Raw genomic sequence first — 13,692 nt, forward strand, 5'->3', positions numbered from 1 at the left:
AATGGCATCGGTTCGAATTGTAACCAAATAGAAAAACAGTTGAGTTTCGAATTTATTGGTTCTTTGAATTGATTTTTCTTTTATGTGTGTACGATCAATTTAGAGTGAATTTTCGGCAAATGGAATCGTTCGATCGGGTTCACTGGTGATTGGTTCTATAACTCATAATAAAAATTAACTGATATCCACTGATAATCATTTAACAAAATACTTTAAAATGAGCAGTGTATTTTGCTGTATTGCCTTTAGTTTTTGTTACGGTTTAATTTCATAAGAACGTGCGCTAACAAAATAATTTGATTTGATGTTTTAACATAACTGAAAAACTAATTAAATATGTGTTAGGGATAACTTTTTCCACTAATGTAATAGGATGCAAAATAAAGGTGTACAAATCTATAAAACAAATCTCATTTGTGTTGTGTGCTTTTTACAAAAAGTCGAAAACTGAATTTTCTCATTCGTCGTACGTTTTGTGTGAGCGTTTTTTACTTTATTACTGTGTTATGCGAAACTGTTCAATTTTCGTGTAAATATACGTTGGAATTCCAGATCACAATCGCTTCGGGCTTAAATAAAGAGCAGATTCCGCCCTTGTTTATTGAGTGTATCGAATTAGCAGTGTTTAGTTTTTATTCGTTCTATAAGTCTTGATTCTAGCAAAAATAGTTGCTTTCTGTGTTTTCCGTTCTCACAAATTTGGCGTTCTGACAAAACAAAAAAAACGGTTCATTGTCAATTTGATAAGGTTTTCGAACAGCTGCTCGACTGTGTCAACGTAAGTTTTGTTTTTATTTTATACTTCGAGGACTTCCGTACTATTGATTTAGAATTATTAGTCTAAAAGCGTTTTCGATATGCGATATCGCATGTGTTTTTATTTTCAGTACGGCAAATAACTTTTCTGCTGGAACATAAAAGTGATTTCTAGTGTTTCTGTTCGTAAAACGCTTAATTTTCAATCGATGATTTTTGTTTTTGGTGATTTTTTCATACTTGTAAATATAAATCTGTTCCTGGTTTATTGTTTGCTTAAACATTTATGCTTCGAGATTTTTGTAAGTTATACTCTATGTTTTGATTTGATGTATGAATTAGAAATTAAGATCACGATTGGCTAGTAATTGTTTTTTTAACGTTTTCATGCGACGAGTGGGGCTGATTCGGAGGCGCGAAAAATCAATGTCATACTTTTGTAGAATATTTCTTTGCGTTTTGTGTGTACATGTAATACCCGTTTAAAATTGAGAAAAATTTAACACTAATTGAGGCGCTCTACGCTGCCTTCAATGCTAATCGTCACTGTAGTAATTTGTTTAAAGGCTTTTTTAATTTGAATTTGTATATTTTATCACGTATGAACATCTTCTGGTTTAGCTGAACTATAAAACAATTAACCTAGACGTCCTTTGTTATGGTTTGTTTCTTTGCTGAGCAAATACAGTGAAGACCAGCATTAAAAGCAATGTAGCACTGCTCTGTTTTTGTTCATTTTATTACTGTTTAACTTTTAGGTTTCCTTTCTTATATTTGCTTGCGAGTAAGTAACTAAGATTGCCTCTATAGAGTTAAGCGTTTTGCTTTGTTTTTGTTATTTTTTCTGTGTCAAATATTTTATCATAAATATTTCTATCAACAGTTTCTTTCTTTAGTAAGATTTTTCCTTAGGAAATAAAAAGATCGATATAATCTCGGTCATTGATTGTCCGCGAAATCCGAATAGGCCCAGTCGCTCGGTTTAGGTTTGTTGTTTTATTACTTTTAAAAACAGGTTCTCTTTTCTGTGAATGCACCATACTTTTGACTTGGTTTCATATTAGATGACTATTTAAAATTTTCAAAATAATACAAAAAGTGACACATAACACATTATCTCACCAAACTCTGTTAAAATACATTATGCTGTTTTAGGAAGAAAAAATGAAGCCTTTTTAAAGGGAGAATAAATCATTTTATTTGAAAAAAGGGTTAAAATTCCTTCATGAATTTAATGGAAATTTAAATTTTCCTATTTTCGATTATGTTCTCAATTTTTATAACTCTATACAGTTTACTTCAGTCAGTCATCTAGAAAACAATATTCCGATTTTTTCATGTAGTTTTACGACCAATTTTTTATAATATTCCCAGGTAAGAAGCACTTAGTATTCCAGTCTATTCGAATTTGAATGAATTTTGGTTCGTAGATTTCTTGTCATGTTTTCATTTTCCCTTGTTTATTTCAGTGCTAATTATTTTTGATAATTTTTTAGATTTGAAATGAAATCTTATTGTTTTATTGTTTTTTTTTTTCACAACACCAAATACCAAAATAAAAGTAATGTTGTTCGCAATAACTTACAAAACTAATAATGCTTTAGGATTCGACATAGATTTCCGTCTCTATTGTGGGTTTGTTGAATTTATTAGTTTTTTTGTTTTTAATCACAGCGCTAGAAGTGTCGGATCAGATGACTCAAATCATGAAAAGAGGAAGTTTTTGTTTGCACATTAAAGGCTTTCCAAACTCATTGCTTTGTAGCAAAAAGTTTGCATGAATTTTAGGTTATTTGCTAGGTATTATGAAGGGTATCCTTTGCCGCTTTTAGGGTGGCTACTCTATGCTTTACTCATCTTGGGATTTTTGTGATTAACAGTAAGGTATTATCTTAAGATTACAAGAACACGTACACATACTTAATACATATGAATCGTGCTGTAGCTTAACTATCAAGGAAATAAAAGATTAAATTTGTAATTTTAATTAAAAATCATATGAGCAACATGAGTTCTGATTGTAACGGGATTGAACATTATTTTAAACTGTGTTTAATTTTTTTTTTGTTAAAGCCAAGCTTCCCTGCACCGTGCGGCACACGCGATTCACTTGTACCTCGGTTTTGCTTTGCGCCTGCTTTGTTCGGTTTACACCCGTACCCGACAGATTCGAGCCGATGGTATTTTGGTTCGCACGCTCGGCTCGTCGGCTCGGTTTCGTGTCTGGCACTCACCCGTGGCATGAACCCAGCGTATGAGCCAATGTGGTTCACTCGGCACATGGTATGCGCCTGCGGTACAAACCGGATTCAACACCACAGCGCGTACCACGGCACGTACCGAGTGAACCACCTTGGCTTATACGCTGGATTCATGCCACGGGTGAGTTCCAGACACGAAACCGAGCCGACGAGTGTCTTGGTGCGCTGGTACGATGAACCAAAATACCAACACACAAATGGGTTCGGGCTCGTACCGAAGCTAGAAAACCAAACCCGCGGTGTGCGTTGTCACTGGCGAAACTTGGTTAAAACTGAAGGAAAAGAGTTTCTGATATTTTTTGCTGAAATTGATTTGTTTGCGTAGATTTCTACGTAATAGACATTCATGGGCAACTTAAATCTTAGCAGAGAAACGAGCTTTACTTCAAGTTACACTAGTTACTCTCCTTGCTTGGACAAGATTCTTGAAGAGAATAAGTTTAACGTTAGATTATCGATACCGTTGAATAATTTATGTAATGTGCAATGTCGTGTAAATATGTGAATTACACTTTAACTTCCACTACCAAGATGAGATTATTCGTCGATCCGCCCTTATAACATGTCAGTAAGCGCTTGTCTCTTCAAGGTATGATAATTTTAGGCTCCCAGAAAACGCCTCAATTGAAAGAATTACATTTGGATTCATCTTAAGCACTTCTTCCCTTCAGAGATTAACTAAGTTGCGCCTTCATAATTTTATTTATTGGTTGGAAACTCACTAAAATTTAGTTTTGTCGTTCAGTGAGCCCAAATCTATCATACCTTACGAAGCTGACATCAACTTCAATAATGTCGAGTTGTATAATTTATTGTGTTGATATTTCTGAAAATGTTAAGCAAAACACACACTATCAGCTATCTTATTAAGGGATTATAGCTTACATTTAAACTTACTGGCTTGTGCATGTGGGTCATCGCGCATGTAATTCTGTGTTTTTTTTTTAAATCAGTACAAACATATCTCTAAACATGCGAAGCCTATTTGTTTGTTACTGAAAATGATGAAAATCTCACACAAAAAAAATCCCAAATTGCCGCTACCAACTGAAGGAGCCAATTTGGTCGATTGTATAACAAAAGCATCGTATTATTTCAGAGATAACAATAAAATAAGCATTAACAACTTTATTCTGTTCATACTTTCAGAAGATTGGATCGTTTTTGTATTGCGCGAATACGCTGTCGTTTCGTTTTGCGTTCGATAAGTTTGTGTTGTTGCACGGTTAATATCACACTATTGCTTTCGCAGTGATTTTGAATCACGATTGGGTTGCACATTTTGAAATGTTCGGTTTTTCCTTTTTCGTTTTTGGAGTGGCACTCTTAAATCAATTATGGTTGAATCTCCCTCAGTAGCGTTTGTTTTTCTATTCGCAAATTTAATCGAAGATGTTAATGGCTTTCATGCGAAATTTAGTCAAATAATTTCACATTCAAATCTACACGGAGAAGAGGAGATCCATTCCCAAATCAGCAGAGTGGTGTGAGTTTACTAATATCCGAATTTGTCGATTTCAGGGATCAGTGTTTTTCTTTTTAAAAAATACATAAATCATTAAAATTTGAAGTCCCTGGTGAAACAAGGCGAAAGATCACGAGAAAATAAAACGGCAAACGGCGAAGAGCAACTTTCCTTTTTACCTCTCCGCTACATTAAGGGTAAAGAGTCATACTCTCAACCAATGCTCAAAAATGGTCAAAGACCGTGATTTCCAAAAAATGAAAGAGATATAGTCAGTTAGCTTTCACCATCGAGCTCCGATCGTTGAAGGCTGACAGAACGCACCTGTCATGGTCGTCATGACGAATAGACCGTAAGTGAACACACACGAAGCTAGTCACGATCGAAACCGAGCTCAACACTCAAGCAGCCGCGCGACACAAATGCACATGCTCTTTCTCTTTTTTCCTTTTTCTCTCTTTCTTCCTGGTGCGTTGCTGACAGCAGTCATTTGAAAGCAGCCACGAGGAAAGTAATAGAAATTTCTGTAATCCTCAAACGAACGAGCTCTTCGCGAGTGAGAGAGGTGGCGAGAGTCAAATGACTGTGTGAGTGACTTTGCGTTGCGCTCATCGACTTTCAACAAAAAAGCGAATGCTCACAACCTTTGCTCTCAACTAAAGTGCTACTATTCGAATCTCGAAGTACGCATGAAAATTTTGTATTGAAAAGCACACATTATTAAGAGTTAATAAAATACTGCACATTTGGTGAGACCGAGGTCACATTAGATGTAAAAACGTCGTCTTCTGACATCTTTTAAGAATGCCTTGGTGATGGTTCCTCTTTCCGTGTTATTGATTTTGCAATCATTTTAAATTTTTCGTAACTTTATCGCCAAATTTGGGGTTGATTTTTATTTTCAAACCAAATTTCAATTTCCTAAAACCCACATACACTGCTTGCTTAAAGTGTACGAATATTCTAAAAAAATCCACATGGCGTTGCAAACAAAGAGGGACCAGACTAAGCTGCACTATACTGGGTTTACACGCTATGCAGTTTACGAGAAAATCCTTGCCCGAAGCATCTACAACTACCGCTGAATAAATCCATAGTAAAATACGATTAAGATACCTTCTGCCAACAATTCCGCGATCGCTTACGTAAAGTGTCCCCGTACGTACGCATCGATCACCTTCGGCGTCTCCTCGGTACAACCGACGATTTCCAGCACCCGTCTGGTTGCGACCATATCCGCGTGGCGCAGGTCCTGCTGGTGGCGACTCAGGCTGACAATAATGTACCTGAAAAGGAAAAAAAAGACGGGGGACACGTTAAAGAAAACAATTCTGCTCGGCCCCGAGAAACTCTCCGCCAACACTTACACCGCTTTGTTGCGCGTTTCGGCGTTGTACGTGTTCAGCACCTGCACCGGCGAGTCCCGCTTCGGGTTGACGCGGATGAGCGAGTCCACGATCGTCAAAAACACGTCCACCTTTGCCTTGGCGCGCTGCGCGTGTCGAATCGGCTCGCAAATGTCCACCTTGGTCTTCCGGTTGGCGATCGCCTGGATGTGATCGCAGCCCTGGAAGTAGGCCATCTCGCGGGTCAGGTTGACGTTGTTCAGCTTGGTCGGCTGCTCCGTGAACGACATAATGTTGACGTGCGTTTCGCGCTTCAACATCGGCAGGGTCAGCAGAACGAACGCCGCCTGGCACGACATCAGACGGTTCCCAAAAACGGGTTCTGTTTGAGAAGGTTTTGGAAAGTGAGCAAAAATTTATCAAACAACAAAAAACAAACAAAAAGTTCTTACTTTTCGACTGCTTCGATCTCAAATCCAGCGTGACGAAGAATCGCAACCCGGTGCGCTGATAGTTCAGCATCGAGCTGTTCAACGCGTTGTAAAACTGCTTCATCACCGTCGGATTGGCCGTCACGTTTTTCAGCGCTAAATTGTTGGCGGTGTGCACGGCTTCCTTGACCACGTTCAGGTAGCGTTGCCGTTCCTCGTACAGTCGCATCGTCTGGTAGATGAAGATGGGATGGAGCTTCGATTCGGACACCGAAGTCACGCGGTTCAGCACGTTACCGTACGCGGTCGAAAACGGCGTGTCGACGTCCTTCAGCAGCTTGTAGTCCTGCAGTACCAGCGCAGCCTGGACAATGTCTCTGTAGGCCATGCGCGAGAACAGACTCTCCCAGACGGCGGACACACGCTGCAACGGAGCCGGCACCAGCTGGATCGTGTACTGATGCTGCTTGATCATCTGGCAGGCTTGCGTGGCCGTCTGAACCGCCTTGAAGGTTTTAATGTCCTTTAAAATCTGCACAGCTTCGCTGACCTTCTCCTCACCAGCTTTCTCATCCTCTTTTTTCGGCTCCTCCGAAGCTTCCGCACCATTTTCCACCCCATCCGACTTCTTCTTTTTGCTGGCCACGTCCGATTTTTCACCGTTGGATCGTATCTTTTTCCCACCCACTGCAGCGTTGATGACTTCCATCTTTTCTCTGTCCTTCAGGTTCATGTGCAGCATCACCGCCAGATCCTTATGGCTCCACTTGTGACAGCTACGGTCCGACGCGAACATCTTGGCCAACTCCACGGCGGAATGTTTGTCGTACCACTTGGTTAGCGCCGTCTTCATGCCGTGACCAAATCCTAGAAACAAAAAAAATCCTTCAATTTTTACGAAAAAGAAATTCTAAACCACACTCACCCTTGCCGGTGGTCGCCAGCTTCTGGTAGAAGTGCACAAACTGGAACAGATCCTCCGAACGCTCGATCAGCTTCGGGATGGTCTCGTACACCTTGTGCTTTTCCTCGGGCGTTTTGAACGTCCGCGCTAGGAAAGCCAGCGCAAAGAGGCACTCGTCCGGACGAACCAGCGAGCCACTTTTCATGACCTGGAAGGGGAAAGGGAGTTTATGTCATACGTTTAGTATATCATATCCGGAACAGTTTACGGATCGGCCAATGTTCAAAAAATCATAGCAAATCGATAATTGAACATAATGATACGCTTTTACCTTCATGTGAAAGCTTTCCTTGTGATCTTTCGATTGATGTAGGGGAAATATACCCATTTTAAGCCTAATAAGCGGTCGTGTTTGAATGATGCTAGATAATCTGGAGTGTTTCTTGAAATTTACTAAAACCAAGAACACCAACGATTAGATCAACTTTTTGTGAACATTTCTGTTTATTTTCATTTTTACTAAAAGTTTTTCTATTCCTTTTACAAGCATTTAAAACATATATTTCCTAAATGTATTCTAATCGATCGAGAATGCATTGGGTCACGCCCATTTTTCTATTTTCAGCTCAGTACTTGTTTCCAACAGCGCTCTTTTGGGTCTGCTTAGTGCTGCCAAAATTGATGAAATTTTAAGCGAACACTCACGAAAAGTAGCATTTATAGAGGAAATTTCCTGGCATCTCTGGCTCACACCAACAAACGCTGCTGATGGTGTTGGTAGCCACCCTTTGTTTTTTATTTGCCTTCGCTTCTCGCTTGGTTTTCTTCAGCCTTCGATTGGAATGGGTCGTCAAAATCGAAACGTCAAAAGACTTGGCACTTTTGTTTATTTTTATGGCGCTTGCTAATTATTTACATGTTTCGGGATTATATTTCAAGTGAGTGGTCAACTAACGTGCAAAAGAACATGTTGCCGAAAGTTGGGGGCAGTTTTGTATCGAAAGCGCCGTGAAATAAGGCGAGGCGTAGCGAAAGTGAAAAGTTAATTTTGGCGATATGTGTGTGCCAACAAAATGATGAGAAATGGACTCGCAAAATAGAAAATATCGACGGTAACATTTCAAAAGGCATCATGTACATTTTGACACTTTCTGGGTTATTGCATATTCTGAAAGTACTCCTAATAAGCTACCTCTCCACCAAAAATGAGCAAAAGTTACTTCAGTAAAGTCTGTTTAATCATGATTTTAAATAAAGTAACATAAACAAAATCTCTGCTATCAGCAGTCCCTGTTTATATAGCCCTGTCAATCTGTCAAACAAAAGACTACATGAACCTCGTGACGAAAAAAAAGCAACATGAACAAAGCGCCATGTACATTCGGCGAAGAAAAACGAATTATAACAAAGCGTCCCCCTCAATGACAGCAGGGTGATATAGAAGTTGGTGATTTCAAAAGAAGTTATGTTTGTTTTTCGTTTTACGGAGCAAGGTGGGGGACGCGGCCTCAAGTCAGTCCAAGTCCGGTTTCTTGTGGAAAAAAGGGTAGTGGCCGAACTAGTATTGCATACCAAATGAACACCACCGGAAGATATAGGGGATCGGGAGGGGGGAGGTGAAAGAAAATTAGTGTTGATGTGAGTAGTAAGAACTTGGATGATTTGAGCAGTTACGGTAATCTAAGTTTAACACTGAATAAAGAAAATCTGAAATTGTGATTCAAAGTAAGAAGGCCCGGAATAAATTAAATTATTAGTTAATTAAATAAGAAAATGTAACTAATCGGAGATCTATACAAAAGAAACCTATGATGTATTCCAAATTTAAAGGAAATAAAAATACTAGAGAAAAAAGATGAAAACTAACTGCCGACCTGTCACGTCCGTCAATAGTCTTGTCGTACATTACAACTAGAAACAGATCTGCCAATGAAATATTACACTTCGTTCAAATCAACTAATCATTTAAGTCCAATTATTCATCTACGGAAAACTATCTAACTTTAATCAACAACCTAAACTAAACTGTCTGAAAGTAAATTTAATCTCAAATCCCCGAATGTTTTATTATAACGCCAAATAAGGTAAAGGATCTTGTTTTTAAACCAGTCTTGCCGCTTCCAAAAACCAATAAACATAAATGAACAGTTCATAAGTTGAACACTAGTAATTAAGACGACTATTTCATGCCATTCATTTCATTAGGGCATAGAGCTTTGCAAACAAGAGTGCATCTATATTATACCTTATGTAAACTGTCATTTGAGTTAAGGAGACACACTCCTGTTCACAAAACCCATGCGCCCTTTTGAAATGTTAGGCTCCATTTGATCGTCAAGGCTCCAGTAGACCCTCGATTCGCAACAATGGTCGATACAACCATAATCCGAAAACCGTTAGTTCAACAGATTAACGAATTTTGTCCGATATCATCGCACTATTGATTGACCGAGACTCTATGGAAATTTTGACATATCAAAATGCTACGTAATAATATTTTTTTAAAATAAATTTCAAAATCTATTCTATCCTACAATGCCTAGAAGAGGCCTCTGTTTCTGTTGTGAGTAAGCGCTGGTTTCAGAGTTCATTTTTCAATTTAAAAGGGGTGGGAGACGACTAATTTGCTTCATGAACTCCTACTCGGCCTTGGGACCACCTCTTAAGACACTGATGGCTCCTAGCTAGGAATTAAACCTAGACACAGCGTCGAGGCCCGCTTCGCATGGCAAAAATGTTGGCTGGGGGGAAGTGATATTATCACGAAATTTTATTTTAAAGCCAACATTGCTAACGGCGTCGAGGTCCTTACTCATGCCCAAGGAAGTTATGTTTGTTTTTCTCAAATAAAATTACGGAACTAATGTTTTATTGAATTTGGATGATCAAGTATCAATAAAAGCAACGTTTTTCATCGCTTGTTATCATTAGAACATCTTATTTTGCTTTTATATTAAAATGGGAATTGAAAATGGATGCTCAACATTCAAATGCGTTTTTCTCAAAACGCATGGTTTGTACATGATGCTTTTTGAAATGTTGGCATCGAATATGATCAAAAGTGCATTAAATTTGATCTTTTTGGCCAGTAAGTGGCATACATTTGCGTGCTTACTCGAGGCGGTGCTGTTCCTGGTAAGTTTATAGCCGTAATAGCATTTTTGAGCTTTAATCGAGCATCTAACTCTACATGTCTGGAGTTCTTTTTGAAAAGGTCCAATAAACAAAATTTTAATTTTTTTTTCTTTTTGGGTGTTTTAGAAACCGTCTTGAGGCAGGGGTATTAAAAAACACACAAAAAGCAAAAACTGAAAATTTGTTTTATTGGACCATTTCAAAAAAAACTCCAGATATGACGAAGATGGGTGTTTGATTAGAAAGGGTATATTTCCCCTATACTGGTCTAGTCATTTCTGACAAACCTTAATGCAATACGTCGTCGGCAATACTTTTCTTCTACAAAATATTACTTGCTTTCACTACTGCCATAAAATTAAAGTACGCATCGATCTAACATCTGAAAGCAATGAAATACATATTTTAGGTCAAATTATGACTTACGGCGTTACGTGCTTTTAACTATAAGAAATGATAATGTCTTCGAAGGTTTAAATTTTGAGCAATGCAAATTTGCTGTCGATAAAATTCAATTCAATTTCATTTTATTTTAGTAATATTGGTAAATAATCAAGTTACAATTCGTTAATGTTACGTTTCTAGTAGAGTTTTGAAGATAATCGCAGTACAAGTGCAACCCTATATTTTTCCACCCCACCTCCTAAATCTGCATTGCTAGAGACGACCAAATCCTTCAGCTGCCCCCATCCCCCGTAATGCTTCGCTGTCTAGGAGACAAGACACGCAAATGAAAAAGAGAGCCATAGCTCCGATGTCCCCCCTCAAGAAAAAGATGGACGATTAGCCCCTTACCCTCTCAACCATCTCGAGCGGAGGCTCGGTCAGCGTTACCGCTTCGGCCAACTTCCGGACTAGCGGATCTTCGTCCGCTCCATTGACAGCGTTCGACTGCGTCGTCGTCGTCGTCGAAGTCGCCTCAGCCAGAGTCTTGATAGGGCCGAGAATCCTACAGCCTTCCTCAATGTTCAGCGGTTGGGGTTTGCGAATGTAGAACGGCTGATCGGTGCCGAGGTACAGGTACCTGAGGATCACCTCGCTGTCCTTCAGTTTGGCCATCGCTCCGGGACCGGCTGCAGAGCACTTCCGCGGGGGTTCAGATACGAAGGAACAGAAAAACTTTCGACTCGATGTGCACCTATTTCGAACGGAGTGAAGTCACCACACAATTATTTTCACTGCTGGCCCAGTCTCACCGAGACACACTGAAAGAAGAAGAGCAGTTCTTCACAGCGTAGATACACGTCGTCGTCGTCGTCTTCTTCGAGTATCGGACTCATGCATGTAGCAGCAGCAGCAGCAATGGCCTGGCCAGCAAGTCTCTATCACCACATACGCGCGTGGCCAAGAGAGAAATTAAACGCACACCAAACTAAAACAAGAAAAACTACGTATGAGCTCTGAGTTGTTGTACAATTTTACGAGAAGAAGATGGGGCGCGCATCTACTGCTGTAAGGCAATCCCCGCGGTGTACGGCCACTCACTACACTGTGTGCCGTATACGTACGTATATACCCTCGCTCTCTCGCGACGTCCCACGTGTCGTCTCAAAAGGCAATGCCAACTCTTAGTGGGGTGTAGTAGTGTTATTGTGGATTTGTTATGCTTATTTTGCATAACATACCAGCATAGTTCGCGTACACCTGTTGAAGAGATGTTCAAATAGAGTCAATTAGTTTTGATACATTGATAACAAAATTAAAATTGAAATAACTTTTCATGGTTTGAACATTTCAATGAAATAAGTGTTTTCACTTAAATCTGTACAGTTGTTTTACAACACAAAGTGATAATCAACGTAGAGAAATGAATTTTAAATTGTTTTCATTGTTTACATGTCTAATATCATTAAAATTTTGAAGTTCTCTGAGAAAATATTTTTTCGGTCCCTGATTTTTAAGCCAATATTCAAGGGGCGGCATAAACTTTGAAGGGTATTTGAGACGCCCTAACTTGATAATTTTCACATCTGGAGTTTTTTTGAAAAGGTCCGATAAATCAAATTTTCAGTTTTTTGCTTTTTGGGTGTTTTTAATGCCCCTGACTCAAGGCGGTTTCAAAAACACCCAAAAAGCAAAAAACTGGAAATTTGGTTTGTTGGACCTTTAAAAAAACTCCAGATATGATTAAGATTGATCGCTAATTAAGTTAGGCGCAAAAAAAATAAAAAAAAAACCATTGGAAAGTTATTAACCACCTGATAAAAATATTTTAAATGAGTCCAAAGTTCTTTTAAAGATCCATTTTTCTTAAACAGCTGATATCGATGTTATTTATTAGGCACCCCTACACACTTCCAACACAGACTTCAAGTGCATGCGCTCACAATCACACCGAGAAAAATATCTAAACTTGGGAATACATTTAGCAGTGGTGAACACACTAGCTCAAAATCTGACGTAGTTGGCTGTATTTTGACATCTGTTTATTTGGTTTGTTTGTAAATAAATGTTTGTTTGATAGGTTATCCAGCATAAGTTGTCTTCTCTTTGGGACTCGGAATGTTAGATGCAAATGGGTTCTGAAATCAAGTCAAGGTGATGATTTTATTACACATATCACATCCATAAAGCTATTTTTTTCAGTGCAATGAAACTTCTTACACGCAGAGCAAAAATATATCAAATATTTTTTCTTGATTTTAACAAAATTGAAAACTTTAGCATACAACGATAAAAAACATTAATTCATTGATCTTGACAGATTCCAGTTCCAAAATAGTAGTTTATACAACAAGTTGCAAAAAGAAGATCAAGTTTTGCAAAGAGTTATTTACAACATTTTTTGCAATTCTGAAAACACTTCTTTAATGGAATTTTATGTCAAACATTCATGTGTTTAGTAAATTCATCGTTCAAAACAAAAAAAAAATTGAAAAATGTTACTTTTCGATACAAGTGTTGAAAAGTTCAACTTTTCAGCACCCATTTTAGTGCTGAAAAGTAGAACTTTTCAGCACTATTATTGAAAGGTATTAATTTTCCATTCTGTTATTTTTGATAGGGAAAAGTAGGCCGTTTCGTTTCTCCAGAAGGACAGGAAAAGTTGACGGTTTCACAGTGGAATTGCAAAAAAACATATTTATTTACAATCGGCAACCTTTTAAGCTGTAAAAAAGATCGCTTGAAGCGGAATCAGACTGTCCACAATTTATGGAACAGCAAAGTGTCATAAGACTTTTCCTCATGAGCCGAATTGGGACAACTGTTTTAGCCTTGTCACTGTAAAATTTTTGGATATTTTTTATTGATTTCGGATAGAACAATGTGCATCATTTTCCAAAAATAAAGCTTTTAAGTGTTCTAAAAACTACTGTCCCAATGCCATTGCTTTGGGAACCAACAACGAGAGAGGTACTCCTCGATATTAGCTCATGGAAAGTGCTAAAAAGTG

General features: G+C 38.5%; 1 protein-coding gene across 1 annotated transcript; it reads right to left on the reverse strand.

Annotated features, from left to right (window-relative positions):
* Window positions 1–492: 492 nt before the first annotated feature.
* Window positions 493–11,751, reverse strand: LOC6041800 (60 kDa SS-A/Ro ribonucleoprotein homolog). The gene is made up of 5 exons (XM_001850963.2): window positions 11,094–11,751; window positions 7,185–7,371; window positions 6,281–7,126; window positions 5,850–6,210; window positions 493–5,768 (listed from the first exon to the last, which is right to left on the reverse strand). The coding sequence occupies exons 1-5, from the start codon at window positions 11,355–11,357 to the stop codon at window positions 5,624–5,626; spliced, it is 1,803 nt and encodes a 600-aa protein (XP_001851015.2). The 5' UTR covers window positions 11,358–11,751; the 3' UTR covers window positions 493–5,623.
* Between the last annotated feature and the right edge of the window lie 1,941 nt (window positions 11,752–13,692).

The sequence above is a fragment of the Culex quinquefasciatus genome, chromosome 3 (genome assembly GCF_015732765.1).
Source record: "Culex quinquefasciatus strain JHB chromosome 3, VPISU_Cqui_1.0_pri_paternal, whole genome shotgun sequence".
NCBI lineage: Eukaryota > Metazoa > Arthropoda > Insecta > Diptera > Culicidae > Culex > Culex quinquefasciatus.